The following is a 17,217-nucleotide window of genomic DNA, read 5'->3' as shown; positions in this document are numbered from 1 at the left end:
AAAAAAAGTGAAAAGTAAAAGCAGAGGCAGCAAGAAGAGGATAAATATAGAGAGGGAGACTGAAAATGGGAGGAAAGAAAAAAAAGTTAAGAATAATAAAGGTAGACTGGGTAAAGAGAAAGGATGGGGTTAAGGAGAATAGAGCGAGTTGCCCGCGGGGCTTGACGCGGTCTGAGAGAATCCTGGGCGATATTGCCGTGGAAGCTCTCGAAAATCTGCCGCAAGTTATCACACTTGCGAAAACTCGATTTTCCCTCCCTGAGAGCCAGCCGACCGGATGAGAGAGAGAGAGAGAGAGAGAGAGAGAGAGAGAGAGAGAGAGAAAGAGAGAGAGAGAGAGAGAGAGAGAGAGAGAGAGGAAGAAAAAGCTCGTATTAAGAGCGAGACGTGCGAGTGCGTGAGTGTATTACGCGAGGTGTAATCGCTGTATGTGAAGTTGTTAAAAGTGTAATACACATGTCGACTGCAGTACACTCCGGAGCTTAGATCGAGAGCTGGGAATTTTAATATCTGCTCGTAGGATATAGAAGCGAGAGGGGAGTATAAAAATCCGAAGTGAAAATGAAGGGATAGCCTACTGGAAAGAGACGAAGAAGAAGAAATAAATCTTTAACGAGAAAATTTTTATTAGCCTGAAAGAGAGAGAGCGCGCAGGGGTAATTTACCTTATATTACAGATTGAAAAATTTCATGGTTTGCCGGGAATGGAGGAGCCAGCGTAAAGGAGATTTCAGATTCGCTTAAAAATTGAATTAACTTTTCTCTCTCCCTCTTTCTCCTATGCTCTTCGTTTTTAACTCGGATTTCAAGCTCCAAACATCCAGAAGCTGCGCACTTCTCTATCCATACAGATCGATACCGGCAATATCGTAATGAACAAACTCAGCAAAGACAGACAGAGAGGGGGGAGTGGAACGGTTTTACCGATCACGTTTACACTCTCCGGTTCGGCGGCTAAGCTATTCGGGCGGCGGGATCGTAAACTCGGCTCAGCAAGGCCTCCTCCGGGGCGTCTGATATCGCAGGGCTCACATCCTCCACGCGCGAGAGAGGGAGAAAGAGAGAGCCAGTTAACCCCCTTCACCGAATATCGGAGCGACGGCTGATACGCCGAGTCTTTTCCTCTCGAGTCGATCTCTTGCGCTCTCTCTCTCTCTCTTCTTCGATGTCTTTTTTTTCTTGTTCTTCTTTTCAGAATGGGTTTTTGTATTTTGAGCTATTGGGACTGAGATAGGTTTGATCGAGAACGCGAGGGTGGATATTGAGTGGTATGGCTCGAGGTTCAGTCGTACTGTGTACATTCAATACTGTTTAAGCTCTAAGTAATACTTTTGTCTGCGATGAGATGTTTCAATCCGAATTTCGAAAGGGAGAAACAAGTAACGTTCATTTTTTTAATTTTTATGGTTTTCCTTTTAATAAAAATGCTTTAAATCCAAGTGTGTATACCCATAGTTTTGCTATTTATGCATTTGTCTTTTATTTATAATCGAGTGGTGATTGAAAGAGTTTTTTAATCTATTTCTGTAGACTTGTAGTATCGATATACAATATCATTTTATAGTCTTATCACGACTGTTAATAATTGTTTTTTTGAAATAATATTCAGTTATTGTTATATTACATTTGAATAAAAATTTATAATGACCAAGTTTTTCAATGTGTAAATATAATTAGTTCTACAAATTTTGCATTAGTTTAAGATTTTCAAATTTTAAAGTTTTAAAATTGCAGTAGGATTCTACATTTTCATTTGTAAATCGTTGTTTGACATCGCAAATCAACACGTTGTACACAAAGTTTATGATAAAATTGCATTCTCAAATTTTAATGAATCTAATAAAAATTATGCATGTTTTTTAATCGAAACTATAATTGGATCATAACGAGTTCTACTCAGATCCAAAATAACAAGGTGTCAGGTTTCCAAGAATATCTTCTTGCCAATTGTAATCTTACTTAACTATTTCAAAGTTTCCTTTTGGCCGGTGTCAGCCGGTCTGCTTTCAAATCAATGCTTTATCTTTTCACTTATATTGCACAAGCTTACAGAAGGCTTCAACTTTTTCTCCTTTTTTCCGTACAGTAAAAACTACAATAATAAACTTGTCTCGCAGAACCTGATTCACCTTCAAAATTATATATTTATATATCTCTGAATTTTTCTTACATCAATTACCAATAAAGATCACGATTTTCTATATATACTTATATCTCTGTATAAAAATAAAACTTTTCTCTATTGATCGCAGCAGTAATTTTCTTTTACATTTCAAATACAATATCCAAAAAAAAAAAAAAAAATGCACCTCAACAAAGTCGAATCTAACGTCAAATGTTCCCTTTGCTCTCTGGTTACAGCGAACACGAAGCCGCTGACGTTCGACGAGGTTTACAATCAAAGTAGCCCGACCAATTGCACCGTCTACTGCGGAGGCCTGACTAATGGCCTCACGGAGGAGCTCATGCAGAAGACCTTCTCGCCCTTTGGCTCGATCCAGGAAATTCGAGTTTTCAAAGACAAGGGCTACGCTTTTATCAGGTACGTTCTCTTTCCCCTCTCTCTACCTACCTACCCCTCTTTCCCCCTTTTCTCTCTGGACTACGAGCACGCAGACCTCGTTATCCAGCCGTGCCGACGTTTGGCCAAAATAATTGGCATCCGATGGTAGGCAAAATTGACCCGAGCACTTTCATTTTTTTTGAATTTCGCATGAAAAGTAAGATCGCTCAAGAGCGAAGGCAGCCTAAAAACGTAATAAAAATCGCCTAATACGAAATTTTCCTCTAAATTATTTTTACGAGCCTTGATTTATAGGAAAATAAAAAAAAAATATATATATCGTCAGTGATACATCTTAACTGCCCCGAGTTAAAATATCTGCAAAATTTATTAAAACTTGAACCCCTAGCGCACGCGTTCCTCAAAGCCTTCATTTGCATAAACCTCGCGTGTTATACATTTTTATCCCGTCTCAAATGCATACCTTTGAAGCGGGTCTTTATACAGGATGAAAAAAGGGAGTAAACGTAAAGCTCGGTGCCCCTTTTACCGAAAGAGTGAGAGTAAGCGAGAGAGCGAATAAAGCAGAAAAAAGGCGACCGACGCGCGCAAGGAAGGAGCGAGAGGAAAAAAAGGGAGAATGAAAGTTTATTACTTCCAAGGGAGTTTCTCTCTCTCTCTCTCTCTCTCTCCCTCTCTTGGGTGAAATCAGAATCCAAGTAATCAAACTGTCCTTTGGAAAACTTTAAATTAAATAGTTAATTCGAAATAAATAACGGTATGAATTTCCCCAGCGTTTCTTTTTCCATTCCACACAATCGTACTTGCTCGAACTGTAATTGAATCAATCCGGAGGCAAATTCGTTGGCCGCAGGCTGATAAACGCTTGCAAAATGATTCATTCTACTTTTTGAAATTCAATAACGAGCAACAGTAAAAAAAAGTCCATTTATACTCCCATCTTCGTCGTCCTACTATCAAAGTCCTCGTCGGACACCGACCCTGTGGACAATGTTCTCGTGCGTCTCTTTCAGGAGCTCCCCGCCTTGGCTTCTAATTGCCGTCGTCGCGCGCGTTTCTTTCTTCCGCGGAGTCGCAGTAGCCGGAAACGCCGCCGTCGTCTCGCCTTCGGAATGACGAATGGACGCTGCGCGGAATTCTTTGTCCGAGAGCCAGAGAAAGGGACACCGGAGCGGCGAGTCATATCTGAGGACGGCTGCTTATCGGCGGCAATGAGGTGACGGGATCTTTTCTCCAGCGATTCGAGAGCTTCCGTTCCGAGTTGCTTCTTGAGCTTGAAGTATATATCTTATATCTAGATTCTATGGGACTATGGTGGGCTGTTGTCGCGAAATGGTTTTCCAGCGTTAAACTTCAAATTTGGAAAGGTTTCGCATTTTGCAAACTGTTTTACCGACGGCACACGCGTAGTAACTATGTATTTACCGTTAAACTGTGGTATTTAAAGCAGGACCTAAACTTACTCGTCCTTCATAAAGGTCAAGATGCTACGAAATTTCCTTTTCCCATTAAAAACGTTTTTTCCAGCGTTCGGTCGATAAAATAGTTCCCAAGCGTGGGACCCCTAACAAGGATTTCACCGGTAATTGCTCTAATTGCTCCGATATATACATTGAATTTTCTTCTCGATTCGATCCTCGCGCGTTTAAATATTTACGAAGGAAGAGCGAACTACTGAAATCGACTTTCCGTCAAATTAACTTCACGCTCTAATTACCAAGCTAAATAGCCCTTCATTCAATATCGATAACTTCTTCAATCCATTACCGGCGCGGCGCACTACACAAAGCCCAACAATCTAAAGCGCACACACCAGCTCTCACAAAGAAGCAAGCTCAAGCGAGTCAAAGATAAAAACTCAAAGAAAACCATTCTCCTCACCTTTCGGCGACGATCCGTTCGCCCGTCATTATTAATTTCCGTCGAGGATCGTCGAACAATTTGCTCTGAGGAACCAAGCTCGTGCAGCACTGCAGCAGTACAACGACAGACGAATCGGACTGCACGGTCCCCTCGGATTTGCGGACTTGTCGCGCTCGTGTCATCGTATCTGCAATGAATAGCGCGTCTCCAGCGAGCCCTTCGCGAATTAATAGAGCGTGCGCTCTTCTCGAGAGGATTCGAATTCGGGAGTGCGCGGACGAGGGACTCCCTACAGACTGACCCCGCTGAGCTTCTTCCCGCTTTGTACTTCGGGGGGGGTGGGCTTAATGTATATTAATACGAGAGAGGAGATGGCGGAGAGAGAGAGACTGCAGGTTGTTTGATGTTTCGTTATGCTAAACAGCGTCGCCGAATTGAATTGACGGCTGCTATGCTACAATCTGGGCTTGATGCAAGGAGCGGGAGAGAGAGAGAGAGAGAGAGAGAGAGAGAGAGAGAGAGAGAGAGAGAGAGAGAGAGCGCGTGAGTGTGTAGGGATGGCGGTTTGGCTGCTTAGGCGCGACTGCGCAATCGGATTTTCAATGAATTCCTAATGAGCTGCGCGACGTTTAGATGCCGCTGCAGAGCAGATTCGAATTAGGAGGTATTTTTACATTATTCAGCTGCTCTTTAGTGCTGCGCCGGCGTTTCAGGCAAATGCATAGGTTAGAGGGGAGATGGCGGTTGCCACCGCTGCTGCTGCTTTTGAGACGTTAATTATAGAGGTGAAGTTCAAAGGGGAGCTGTAGCGAAATAATCGCTGGAGTGTTTTTTCGATGGAAGCATCTTTTTCTCTATTCTACCCAATAACCTATACACCTCTGGGTTCACGCAAAAGTTCAAAAAACACGTCATAATTTGATCTTCGTACCAACTACGGTAAATAAATAATCCGCAGCTCTTTTCCACAGCCGCAGCGCATAATATACCCCTTTCTCCGTTAATCCCTCTCTAATTTCTGTCGCGGCAGCGGCAGCAGCAGCAGCAGCAGCTCGTGCAATTTGCATTAGTCGACTCAAGCGCGAATCATCCATCCGACGACTTCGTCCTCATCATTCCCACATAGCCGCGTGAGAGATTTGCATTTCGAGATAGTCGCGCAAACGCTCGTTCGCAGATCAAATTTCGTCTCGGCGCCGACCGCGAACGTCCTCTCTCTCGAGTGCTGACCTCCTGATGCTTAGGACCTCTCGTCAAAGCGCGCCGGGATTAGCTCATAGCTCTCGGACTTTGATCTGGTTTATTAATGCCGCTGAAAAATTCATTCCGCGGCTGTTATTTACGTCGGCGTTAGATATGCTCGATTAGGATGATTAAAAGGTGTATGATTATTATTTTTATCGAATCGATTGCGAATTATTATTAGCGTTTTATTGACTCCAACTCTCCTCAGGATAATCTGTCTTTGCTGCAGCGGATCTCCGAAAAAACGACGTGTTTACGTACAACCGCTCGGCATCCCCACAATCCAGCACCACCTTATTATCTACCCCCTCTTCATCGCACTCCATTTCCATGCCATCTCTCTCTCTCTCTCTCTCTCTCTCTCTCTCTCCCTCATATGCTATTTTCGTCGTCCATAACTATATCTCTAGCTCTCCCACAGTCTATTTTTCGTCGGCGAACCTTGGGCCGTTGCCAAACAGGTCTCTCTCCCTCTCTTTCCTCATAATTGAAGGGTCCAATAAATAAAACCTAGCTGCGCGGTACATAGCGGCGCAAAAATCGTCGGGAAGAGAGAGAGTAGTTTTCGCCGACCCTTTTTTCACTCCCTGCGGTTTATTTCTCGCTGTGTACACGCGCGCGCGTGTGTGCTTATTCCGAGAGCGCTACTTTTTTTTTCATACGCGCGTTTTCCGACGGTTACTCGCGCTCGAGATTATTTCAAGTGGAATATGGGCCGCTCTCTCTCTCTCTCTCTCTCTCTCTCTCTCTCTCTCTCTCTCTGTTTTTTTCGCGTTTGATTAAAACCCTCGAAAAAATTGGACTCTATTTCGGGTTTCATCAAAGAGCGAGCGGGAAAGCCTCGTTTTTTTCGAAATGGCGAGTGCGTTAAGGAAATACCGCACACGCGAATGCAGGGAACTATTCAGAACGTTACTATTTTCAATTTCGCCGTTTGCTACGCGAAAAAAAGAGTTTATTTACGAAGAGCTGCGATGGATTAAACGGAAAATTCGCAACAGCGTGTGTATGAAATTGCCGAAAAGAGCGTCGGTTCGTTATGGTTATATAAGGCATGAAAAATCGATTACCGCAGCCTCTGACCGGCAAAATATAAAACGCCTGGCGCACACAGCAGCCGCGACCACCGCAGCCACACGTAAATAGCCGAGCAGTAAAATTTCGCGCGATTGCCATCGCGGCGGCCGTATAAAAATCATTCTATATACGCGATAAACCGTTCGTCCGAGCGATTTGCGCTCCGGTCAAGCTCAAAATAAGGCTCATCGTCAGATGCCAGTCGCAGAAATGGCTATTCGCGCGAGCGCAGTTATACGAGGCGGACCACGTCGTGGGCGGAAAGTCTTTCAAGCGATTATTGGCTCGGCCGTCGTTCGGAGATACGAGAAGTCAACTCTGCGGAAATAAATAAGTTTCGAGAGAACGCGGTTAGCACGAGTCGTTTGGTTATAACCGCGACGAGTGTTATGACGTTGCTCGTCGAGGATTAAATGCATCGAGGTGGAATCAACGACAAAGATTCTGGACTCGTATCAGGTTGACGAGCGAAAACGTTACGCTTTATTATTGGCTTGGCTCCTTAGAGTGAGATTGAAAATGAAAGAATGGAGATTGTCGGTAATCTTTAATGAGCTCGGGGGGATCGGCTCTAGAAACCCATCGTCGATACGATGAATAATAATCCGAGGAAAAAATAAGTCACTCAAGATGCAGCGCGACCAGGTCATCGAATTAATGCATCGCCTCTCTCTCTCCAACGGAAATATCTCCGAAAGAAATCTCATCAGAGTCCACGACCGGCTGAATAAAACAGCGAGATATCCCAAACAAAAAAATATCCATAGTTCATACATTAATTCTTGCAAACGAAGAGAAAAGTCCAATCGCCCAGCTGTCAGCAGGCAAATCTCGAGTAAAGCCGCAAGCTTCGTCCCGACAAATAAGCCGGCAGCGGGCGAAATTCTCTCTCTCTCTCTCTCTCTCTCTCTCTCTCTCTCTCTCTCTCGCGTCAATTTCGAGCAAATGAGAAAAAGGTCCCAAAACGAGATATAAAGAAACGGGCGCGAAAAAGCGGAAAGTATCGCGCGCTCGCACGCCAGAGTGCGGTATAGGGTGGGAAAGAGACAGATTAATAACGCCTGGATATCTTCTATGTGTTGCGCAGGTTTTCCACGAAGGAGTCGGCAACGCACGCCATCGTTGCCGTCCACAACACAGACATCAACGGCCAGACGGTGAAGTGCAGCTGGGGAAAGGAGAGCGGAGACCCAAACAACGCCCAGCAGACCGGACAGGTGAATATACGAGGCCGCTGCGCGTATAGCAGCGAGCTATACTACTGGCTTTCACCTTTTATGTGTATCTCTCTCTCTCTCTCTCTTTTCTTCTGCTTTAGTCTCTGCTATTTTCTTTTTGGATATTTCTGAAAATCGCTGCTCTCTTTTTTCCCGCTACCGCGCTGTAAATTAACTCTTCCGAGATGAGAATTTCAGTTTTTATTTACGAGCTTTCTCGAGCGATACTTTTCAGAACAGTCGCGAAATTTATCACCGGAATAGCGTACAGCTCGCTCACAAAATCGTCTTTCACTTTCTCGACGCATGCACTGGCTCGAGTAGTAGTAGTAGCCGCTCTGTGAAAGCTAATCCCGGCGAAGACTGACGGCTAATGCCATCGACAGTCTCTCTCTCTCTCTCTCTCTCTCTCTCTCTCTCTCTCTCTCTCTCTCTCTCTCTCTCTCTCTCTCTCTTTCTCGGAACTAGCAACACACAGCGTTGGTTCTCGAGCAGAGCCTGGCCCAAAGGAGAAATCGCGTTCTATTGGACTTTACGATTATCGGCGGCCGTTACGTTTCGGACGGCGCGTACACACACATACGGGGCTGGCCTTTCGCCGATACGCCCGCCGTCGACGTAATGAATAAAGCGAAACGCCCGGCACTTGGGCCTCCTGTTCGAGGACGATGGAAACGAGAGGAGGGTTTTCTCCGGGGCTTTTTATCCCGGGGATTTGCGCGAGAGAGGGAGAGAGACCGGGAAAAGGCGGGGATTTTTCGGAGTCGCGAGTTACGATATCGGTACAGGTGCGACCGGAATAATTTTCGATTCTGCAGCGGACCTGTACAGAGCAGTCGGATTTAGATTCGCAGATGAATCGGAATATCTTAGGTCATCCGTTAAGTTTTCACGAGCGTCTGACCTATACTCGATCCTCTCACTTATTCACCGAATGTATGCATTCAAGCTCGATTCGAATTCACGATGATGTTCGCGTATTCGGTTAAAGTATTAAATCTCCGACCGAAAAGCTCCGACTAATGCAGATCCACAGTCCGCGCGAACTCACTTAATTCGATTACAACTTAAACGAAAGTCACGTCCCGCTAAAGTTCCTCCGCCTCTCACGCGCAGACACACACGTGGAAACATACTTCGGGCGCGCGCAGACCGGCCAGCGCAATCGAATCGAACTCGCTGTCGTCGGAACATCTCGCGAGGACCCGGCCGCATAATAATCCGATCCGGTACCGCCGGCTTCTCTCCGGCGTTATGGGAATAGGGATCAATTAGGACGATGTCACGGCCTGACTAACAGACGCCCTGAGAAAACAAGACTTTGGGAGTGGGAAGATACGTCGTATTAATGATGACAGAAGCTGGATGGAGAGAACGATGTGCAAGATGTGCAATATTCAAGTTTTAAATTCTCGAGCCACATTCGGTGGAAGCTCGTTATCGGACTACCAATTAATTAGCCATATCAAGCATTTGATAGTATTCTCTGAAATCGTACATCCGAAATATTACATTATATCCGTCTATTCGCTTGAAACAAATCCACTGTTCTTCCGAAAATGATATAAAACCAACGCAGCCAGGAAGATAAGCCACACTCGGCAAACTCCCTCCGCAAGAGTCTGCGGATAAAGCCCTAAGACGCAGCCAACCATCGCGTCGAACAGATCCGTGATAATATCGCGCAGAGATAGAAGGAGAGACGGCCTCCGAGCTATTCCCAGATCGGACATATCCACTCGTCCTAACGGCGCTAATTGCTAAGAGACCCGAACGAGGCGGAGAAGAACGCGATAGACCCCAGCGAATCCCCATCGCGCGCAGCCACCGTCGAGGTCGCGCTACTTTGATCGGCGCAGATCCTGCGGGACGTCGCTGGAAAGAAACTGCATTATTTCTCGGATTTCGCGGCATGTTATATCGAAGACTTTTTTCTTCAAATCAAGATTTTACGCGACGTAATTTTTATTCTCCAATGTAGGCACTGTCTTCGGCGACGTACCCGTACTACGCGGCTGCAGCAGCGGCGGCAGCAGCGGCTGCGGGTGTAGCCGGTGTCGGTGGCGTTGTCGGCGGCAGTAGCGCCGGACAACTCGGCTACTGGTATCCGCCCCAGTCATACCCCACGACGGCTACACAGATGCAAGCGGGTGGATTCCTGCAGGGTATGCAGGGATACACGTATGGACAGTTCGCTGGATATCAGCAAGCTCAATACATGGGGTAAACGTCGCAATATTTTACTTTATTTAGAATAATTTTCTTTCATCATTTTTTTAAAAGATGAGATCTTCGTGAGCACGATTATAGCATTATAGTTTATTCATGATATAAATAACGATTTTTTCCGCAAAAATAACATGGACAGAATGGGAATGGGAGTACACGCAGCGGGTACGGCAGCAGGCTGGGGTCAGGGTCTGCCTGGCGGACCCCAACTACCGCCCCACCACGCAACGACGGTCACAGCGCCACCTGGCGTCCAGGCCGCGCCGCCACCCCCTCCACCGCCAGCGCAAATGATGGCCTATCCCATGCAACAGTTCCAGGTAATTGAATGACTAGATCAACTGTCGTTTTCTTGGTTCGATTTTTTGTGTGTTTGCGTGTATCGTCGCGTGCACGTCCGATACGGTATTACACTTTGCTGCAAGGTTGTGCGACAAATTTTAAAAGGTCTGTTTTACCGACTGCCGATGTCTACTTTGTAGTTACTTCTGATTGGCTTGTATACTGTAAAGCTCTGGGATGTAGCGTTTAAATAACTGGCAGTCGGCAAAGAACTATTATTTTTATTTATTTTGTTGTGCAACTTGTTGCACTCTTTTAAAATTATTCACGGATGTAGTAAAAAAAGTAACGAATCAATAATCTGGTAATCTTGCACGACCTTCAGAAAGATAAATTTGGCAAAGATTTACACTGAAACCGATTCTCAGAATAACTCGTGTTGTAATTTACTGTTGCTTTTAACAGTTAATTGAATGAGCAATGAGAAACATGTCTTTGTCAATATACTTGAGAGTTTTTGCATTGGTTCTTTCATTTTATGGTAATTTATGCACTCTTTCCTCAACATTGATTTCTTGAATGATTTTGCTTGTTATTTTTAGCGGTAGCCTGCTTTCGACATAAATGTCATTTAACATTTAAAATACTGCATTATGGTATTCCAATAGTTTTCTATCGGCTCCATTATATCTTTAAATAATATCGATTTAAATAAATGTTTTTAATATCTTTAACTTTAAAATTATGTGGTTATTAATGTTTTGTACATAATGTCATTTCCAATTTATTTGTTGTTCTCTTTCTGATCGTAAATCAAAATACAGTACACGATACAAATTTTGTTGAAAAAAAATTTTGTACAGAATTAATTTTGTAGTGTTTCAATACCCGCGACTGAGATAATTCGTTAAAGTTTTGTAACTATTTGCTCAATCATCGCCGTAAATTATTTTCTTGAAAATTAATTCAAATAATTCTTATCTGCGTTTCGTTTTACTTCATAGCCTTTTTTTGCTAGAGATCTTAATTAATGCAGATTTAAAATTCACGCTATACCTCCCTTGTACTCAGCCTTCGAATTCATACATGTAATGCTTCAAAAAATCAATATTTGTAGTAAAAGCACGCATAACATCAAGGTTGGGTGAGCTTTCGTGATATGAACAGCAACAAAAGCCCTGGCACGTAATTAATCCTTCATTAAGTATGAAAACCGCTTGCTTAAAAAGAAAGTTATCAGATATCAAGTATATGCATAATTATAACAATCTTATCCCTCTTCCTTAACTTACCAATGGGAAAGATTTCAGATTACCTTTTTAAACGCGTTATACTTGATCCTGGTAAATAGAGTAATAATAAAGATAACTTCTGCTAGCGTAGATTTTTCTCGTTAAAAAATGTGCTGTATTTTTATGAAAATAAAAAATAAGGTCGTTGTAAGTTATTTCGAAAGTGTTTTAATTTTATTCTGTGTTCCATAATAGAAACGTCTTTCCAAATACGAAATGCCAAATTAGATCTCCGTACTTTGAATTCCTATTATATTGATTGGTTTTAATATCGTAGAGCTGAACGCTCTTAATTTAATCGATTCTTGCAAATAAACTCCGTTCAGCCCTTTCGAGCATGCATATTTTTGAATGAATTGATTACCATCTATAAATGTACTATTTTATGGACTCATAGGTGATGAATTACACTTCTGTTGAATGAAGAGCCTGAATAAGATAGATAGGATGGACAGGCTACGGATGGGATTTAAAAAGCTCGAATTTACAAAGAAAAAAAATCAGCACATTTTTTACAAAAAAAAGAAACAGACAAGCTTGCTGTTGATCATGCAGAATGCTCTCTATCTCTCTTTCCAAATTTCAACTGAAAAGACCAAACTGCCTCGATGTAAATGCATCTCTCTACTCTATTCTGTGTATATTTTATATCTCACCCCCTCTTGACCAAAGAGATCACGGACACCAAAAAATGAACTTAACCAATGCGTTTCTGTGTGTTCAAATTCGTAAAGTGTGTTCTTGGTTGCGGTCCAGCTAGCGGATGAGGACTGGCTGACGCCTAGCCTCCTAGTGTGATGGTAAGCAAGCGCGAAGACAAGCCCCCATCGATGACAGGACTAATCGCCGCAGCAGCCACTACTACTGCGACTACGTTAGGGCAGACAGCTACTACTACTACTGATACTACTACTACTACTACTGCTACTACCATGATGACGATGACGACCTTGATGATGATGATGATGATGATGATGATGATGATGATGATGATCGTGATGAAGCTGAGACGACGACGACAGCCGAGGAGCAACAGCGAGCCAAAGACTACTCAAAGACACACGAACACAGTGCCACTAACCGCTTGACCGATATCGATATAACTATATATAGGGAATAAAAAAACAAATAAAAAACACGTATAATCACGACGCGATTAACAGCTGTAAGCATGGAACTGTATGAAGTAGTTGCAGCAGCCTCGGCGGAAGGACGAGATCAGGCAGATGACGATGATGATTATTATTATATATTATATATATATATATAAATATATAGGCGCACGAGAGGAGATTCTTTCTCAGAAAATCGATCAGAAAAATGGAAAAATTTCGAATCGAGGCCGGCGATAGCCTTGCACGCACGAAAAACCAAGACACAAAAAAATGCAAAAACATATATAAATATATATATAGATATATGAGAAGGATGATAGGGAGGGGAAGAGACGAGGAGTTCGACGGTTTTATTCGATGATCGCGGATCGATATAGGCAGAAAGGTGGAAGTGGAAATACATTCCTCTGAGCTAGCGAGGTGATATTATGTATATCCATACGGTGCGCAACGAAGTTGAAACAAACAAAAAGGCGACGACAGAGAGAAAGAAAAAAGCAGAGACGCAATTCGTTATTTTTGTAGATTCAGTGATGAGCGAGAGTGAGAGCGGGAGATAATTTCGAGAAAAAGAGAACAAATATTGCGATTTTACGCCGTCGATACTCTCTGGTCGAATTGTATAAATAAAAAAAGAGGATAATTAATTAACCGGCTGGGAAGGAGAAAATAAAATTGTGCGCGTTTCTGAGGAAGAGAGAAAGAGAGCGAATAATACATAATATATACACACGTTGTAGCGGCGCAATCGATCGCACGAGGATTGAAAATTATGTAATGAGATCGAAATGAGGGACAGTAGTACGAAGAACGATGAGGCGGAAGATAAAAAACATACTGATTAGCAGCAAGTAGATAGTTAGTTAGGTATTATTACAATAAAACAAGCGAAGGTTCTCTCGCTCTCGGGGGCCGAGCCAAAATTCGACGACGACAACGAAATCGGCCGCGTGGCGTAATAGACAAAAATAAATAAATAAAACAAAAAAAAAACAATAACGGAAGGGAGAGGCATACAGTTTGTGAAAACCGAGATGTTGCAGTGAGCGCGATGTGTTGACATTTTTCCGAGGCGAGATTTTTTTACTCTAAATATAATGAAATCTACAGCTTTGGAGCGGTAAATCTACTCTCCGAACGTTTTATAGAAACTCAAAAGCGAGATTAGTTGACGCACGGAATCGCTGGAAAGAATATTTATTTTCGACGATATGAAAATTGTTTTATCTTCCATCCAAATACCAGAAAATATTTGACTTTCATATTTTTATTTACGAGTGATGAATAGAAATTTTGAAAATGCTAGTCTCCACGACACCAGGTTTAACAATCGTCAACTACTCTCGTTTTCGCGTTTGAGACGAAAAAAATATATAATAAAAAGCCTAATCGCTGTCATTTATCTCGCGAGGGGTAACAATCAATAAATAAAAAAAGACGGTTATATTTCGATAGATACAAATTTTAAAAACAGTAATAATAAACGATGAAAAAATGTGTAAGAAAAAGAAAAGACAGCGTGTTACTTCTAGTCTTAGATAAACAAAAAAAATGCACACACGCGAACAGTTTCCCCAACGTCAAAGCGTCGGTCAGTGTTTTTAACCAGAGAAAAATAGATTTTTTATAACGAAAAAAAACTGATGAAAATAAACCGAAAAATTCTGTAACTGACTAGCCGAGGACGACGTCTGCGCTTCGAATTTCGACTCGACCGTATATATAATATACATATGTATACACTCGACGCAAACAAAAAAAAGTAAGATACGCAATTAACAAACATATAACCTACATGAAAAAAAATACAAGATAAACAAATGCATATTGCGATAGAGATGTGCGAACCTCGAGAAGCGAGATGAAGTAAACATAACAACAACAAAAAACCGTAGGTAGACACATAATTGCACACACAGCACGAAAGTTAGTGATTAGGTAAAAGTAAAAAGTAAAAAAAAAACAAAGAAAAATAACGTACATAAAAAATATATACAAACCGTATAAGGAGCGAGATGATAGGGAGAGAAGAAGTTTCTCTTGTGGTCGCGTGTCCCGTGCTGTCAAACAGACTTCCCGAACGGCGGCTCGGCCAGGGCTTTTAGCAACGAAGGTTTCGCGAAAGTGACTGAGAGTATATGGCAGAAAGAGAGAGCGAAAGAGAATGAGAGAGAGAGAGAGAGAGAGAGAGGACTGCGAACAAAAAACCGGAAAGGGAAGCGCACTTTGGGCCAATTTTTTTTCGTCTGCTGCGTTTTTTTTTCACACACATACACACGCAAACATACACAGTCTCCAGTACGTAAGACGACAACGCGAAAAAGCCCTTTGGCTGAAAGACGAGAGAGCGTGTTCTTTTTCTCTCGTGGCGCGTCTCCTTCCATCGCGCGAGGTCCGGAAATCGCAAATACCCTTATTGTTGGTCGAGTGATGAGAAAGTGAGAGAAAGAGAAAGCGGAACGCAAAACTTATCCGAGAGTATTTTTAGAATTTACTTTTCGCCCGGACCGAGACAAAGGGAGACGCAGCCGAAGCAAGTGATAAGGGTCAGGCTTTGCTCGGACGAGTGTGTTTCTGAATGTTCGCGCAATCGGAATCGCGATTTTCGTTTTTTGTTGCTTAGGTTTTTCTACGCTAAAAAGCAGTCGTGATGAATCATGAAATGATCTGCAATGGTGAGGGATGGAGAAATTTTGAAATGTCGCTGTCGGTGTACGCGTTGACGACATCTGACGTGTTCAGATGTGTGACATTGAGATTTGCTTTGAAGTTGAAAGCCGTTGGCATTTGCATCTGACGATCGTTAAATAAGTAAAAGTATGACGCGTGTATGTTCCTAAAACTTAGACGGAAGCTCTATGTGAGTTTTTGAAAAAAATTCGGAAGCTAAGTCTATAACTAAATTGACGCTATATTAACACCAATTAACGACTGATTGGATTAAGATTGCTAAAGCGGGTTTTTTCTAATTCTCTTAGAGAAGTAAACAAAGAAAAAAGTAAATAAAAAAGGATTATGCTTTTTGTGACTTAATTCACCTTGACTATGTATCATAAGCTTTGGTGGCTGTTTTCCAAGCAAACAGATAACTTATCTCATAAAATATTGCGTTTACAGCTACGAAAAGTTGTATAAAGATACTTATCACAATCCTTGAATATTATTCAGGGACGCAAATTCAAACTTATAACTCTTCAAGAATAAAAATCTAATATCGATCGTCACCGGTGATTGCAATGACTCTGCGTAGATGGAACATTTTCAAATCTCTATAAAAAAAAAAAAAAAAATGGTGTCCCTTAAGCATAAAAATACGTAAGCACATACATATAGTCGCGTGCCGCAGCAGTGATTTTTATATTTTTCCTAGATGTTTATCGAACGTGGTCCATTGATGGCGCGAACAACGCCAAGCAAAACACAGGACGAATATTATAGCTTGAGCGTAAAAGAGAGGGCGAGAAAAAAATGGGGATCAAAGCCTCTGCGCTCGCATTACATTAAATTATATACCGGAGAAAAGCATACATTGCCGAACCGAAAAAAAAAGAAAAACAGAGAGATTTGAAGATATTCCCTCTTTGACTTCAAAGAAAAAAAACGACGCGTCTATTGGTCTTCTCTGCGTCCGACGAGCGATACACACTCTCCGGAACATATTTATTTCCTCTCTGCGGCCGAGCGTGCGAATACAAATTATACCATAAAAGGTCGAAGCTTTTTTTAAACCCATAGGGATGTGCAACAAAAAAAAGAAGACGAATAGAAAACAAACACACTGAACGCACCGCGCGCGTGAGCATATATATCTATATATTGTAATAAGCCTTAACAATAAATGCGAGGATGCGAATTACACGAGCGACGATGCAACAAAAAAAAACAACCAAATGTTATAAATATATAAATAAATCTATTCATATACATAAATGCAAATAAATATAAATATACGTATAGATATACATATACATATATTATGAGCGATAACAAGCGTGAAAAAGCGATGAAAAAACAAAAAATCTAATAGTTCAAGAGCGGACAAAAAATATATGTATAAATATAAACATATATATATATATATATATATATATATATATATATATATATATATATATATATATATATGTATATGAATGAATAGGAGCGACGAGGTGGAAGAGAAAAGTAGAGGTGTACGCGCGATGTGACGGCGTACAGAGGATATAGCAAATAATATGCAAAAAACTCGTATTGGAAAGAAAAAAAATTAATAACACACTTAGTCACATAGATATAAGCGCGAGTTATATTATACATACATAACTAAGAAACGTGTACATTATTAGTTAGGCAAGTGAAACAAAAAGAAAAAACAATGTAGAATTATTAAACGC

At 42.0% G+C, this 17,217-nt stretch overlaps 1 protein-coding gene across 8 annotated transcripts in view; it reads left to right on the top strand.

The window, feature by feature from the left end:
- Positions 1-17,217, top strand: part of LOC100119433 (nucleolysin TIAR) — a 404,341-nt gene that overhangs the window by 379,363 nt on the left and 7,761 nt on the right. For 4 of the 8 annotated variants that reach the window (XM_008216417.3, XM_031930729.1, XM_008216422.4 and 1 more), the window contains 5 exons: positions 2,362-2,542; positions 7,797-7,926; positions 9,908-10,149; positions 10,295-10,475; positions 12,486-17,189. In XM_008216417.3, coding sequence (XP_008214639.1) covers positions 2,362-2,542; positions 7,797-7,926; positions 9,908-10,149; positions 10,295-10,475; positions 12,486-12,527 — 776 coding nt within the window. In that variant the 3' untranslated portion in view covers positions 12,528-17,189. Of the gene's footprint in view, positions 1-2,361; positions 2,543-7,796; positions 7,927-9,907; positions 10,150-10,294; positions 10,476-12,463; positions 17,190-17,217 lie in introns of those variants that run through there. The other 4 variants (XM_031930726.1, XM_032599807.1, XM_031930727.1 and 1 more) reach the window with 2 other exon arrangements.

This window comes from Nasonia vitripennis, chromosome 4 (genome assembly GCF_009193385.2).
Source record: "Nasonia vitripennis strain AsymCx chromosome 4, Nvit_psr_1.1, whole genome shotgun sequence".
In the NCBI taxonomy this organism is placed as follows: domain Eukaryota; kingdom Metazoa; phylum Arthropoda; class Insecta; order Hymenoptera; family Pteromalidae; genus Nasonia; species Nasonia vitripennis.
The sequence above is the reverse complement of the archived record's forward strand: the minus strand, read 5'-3'. Positions and strand labels throughout refer to the sequence as shown.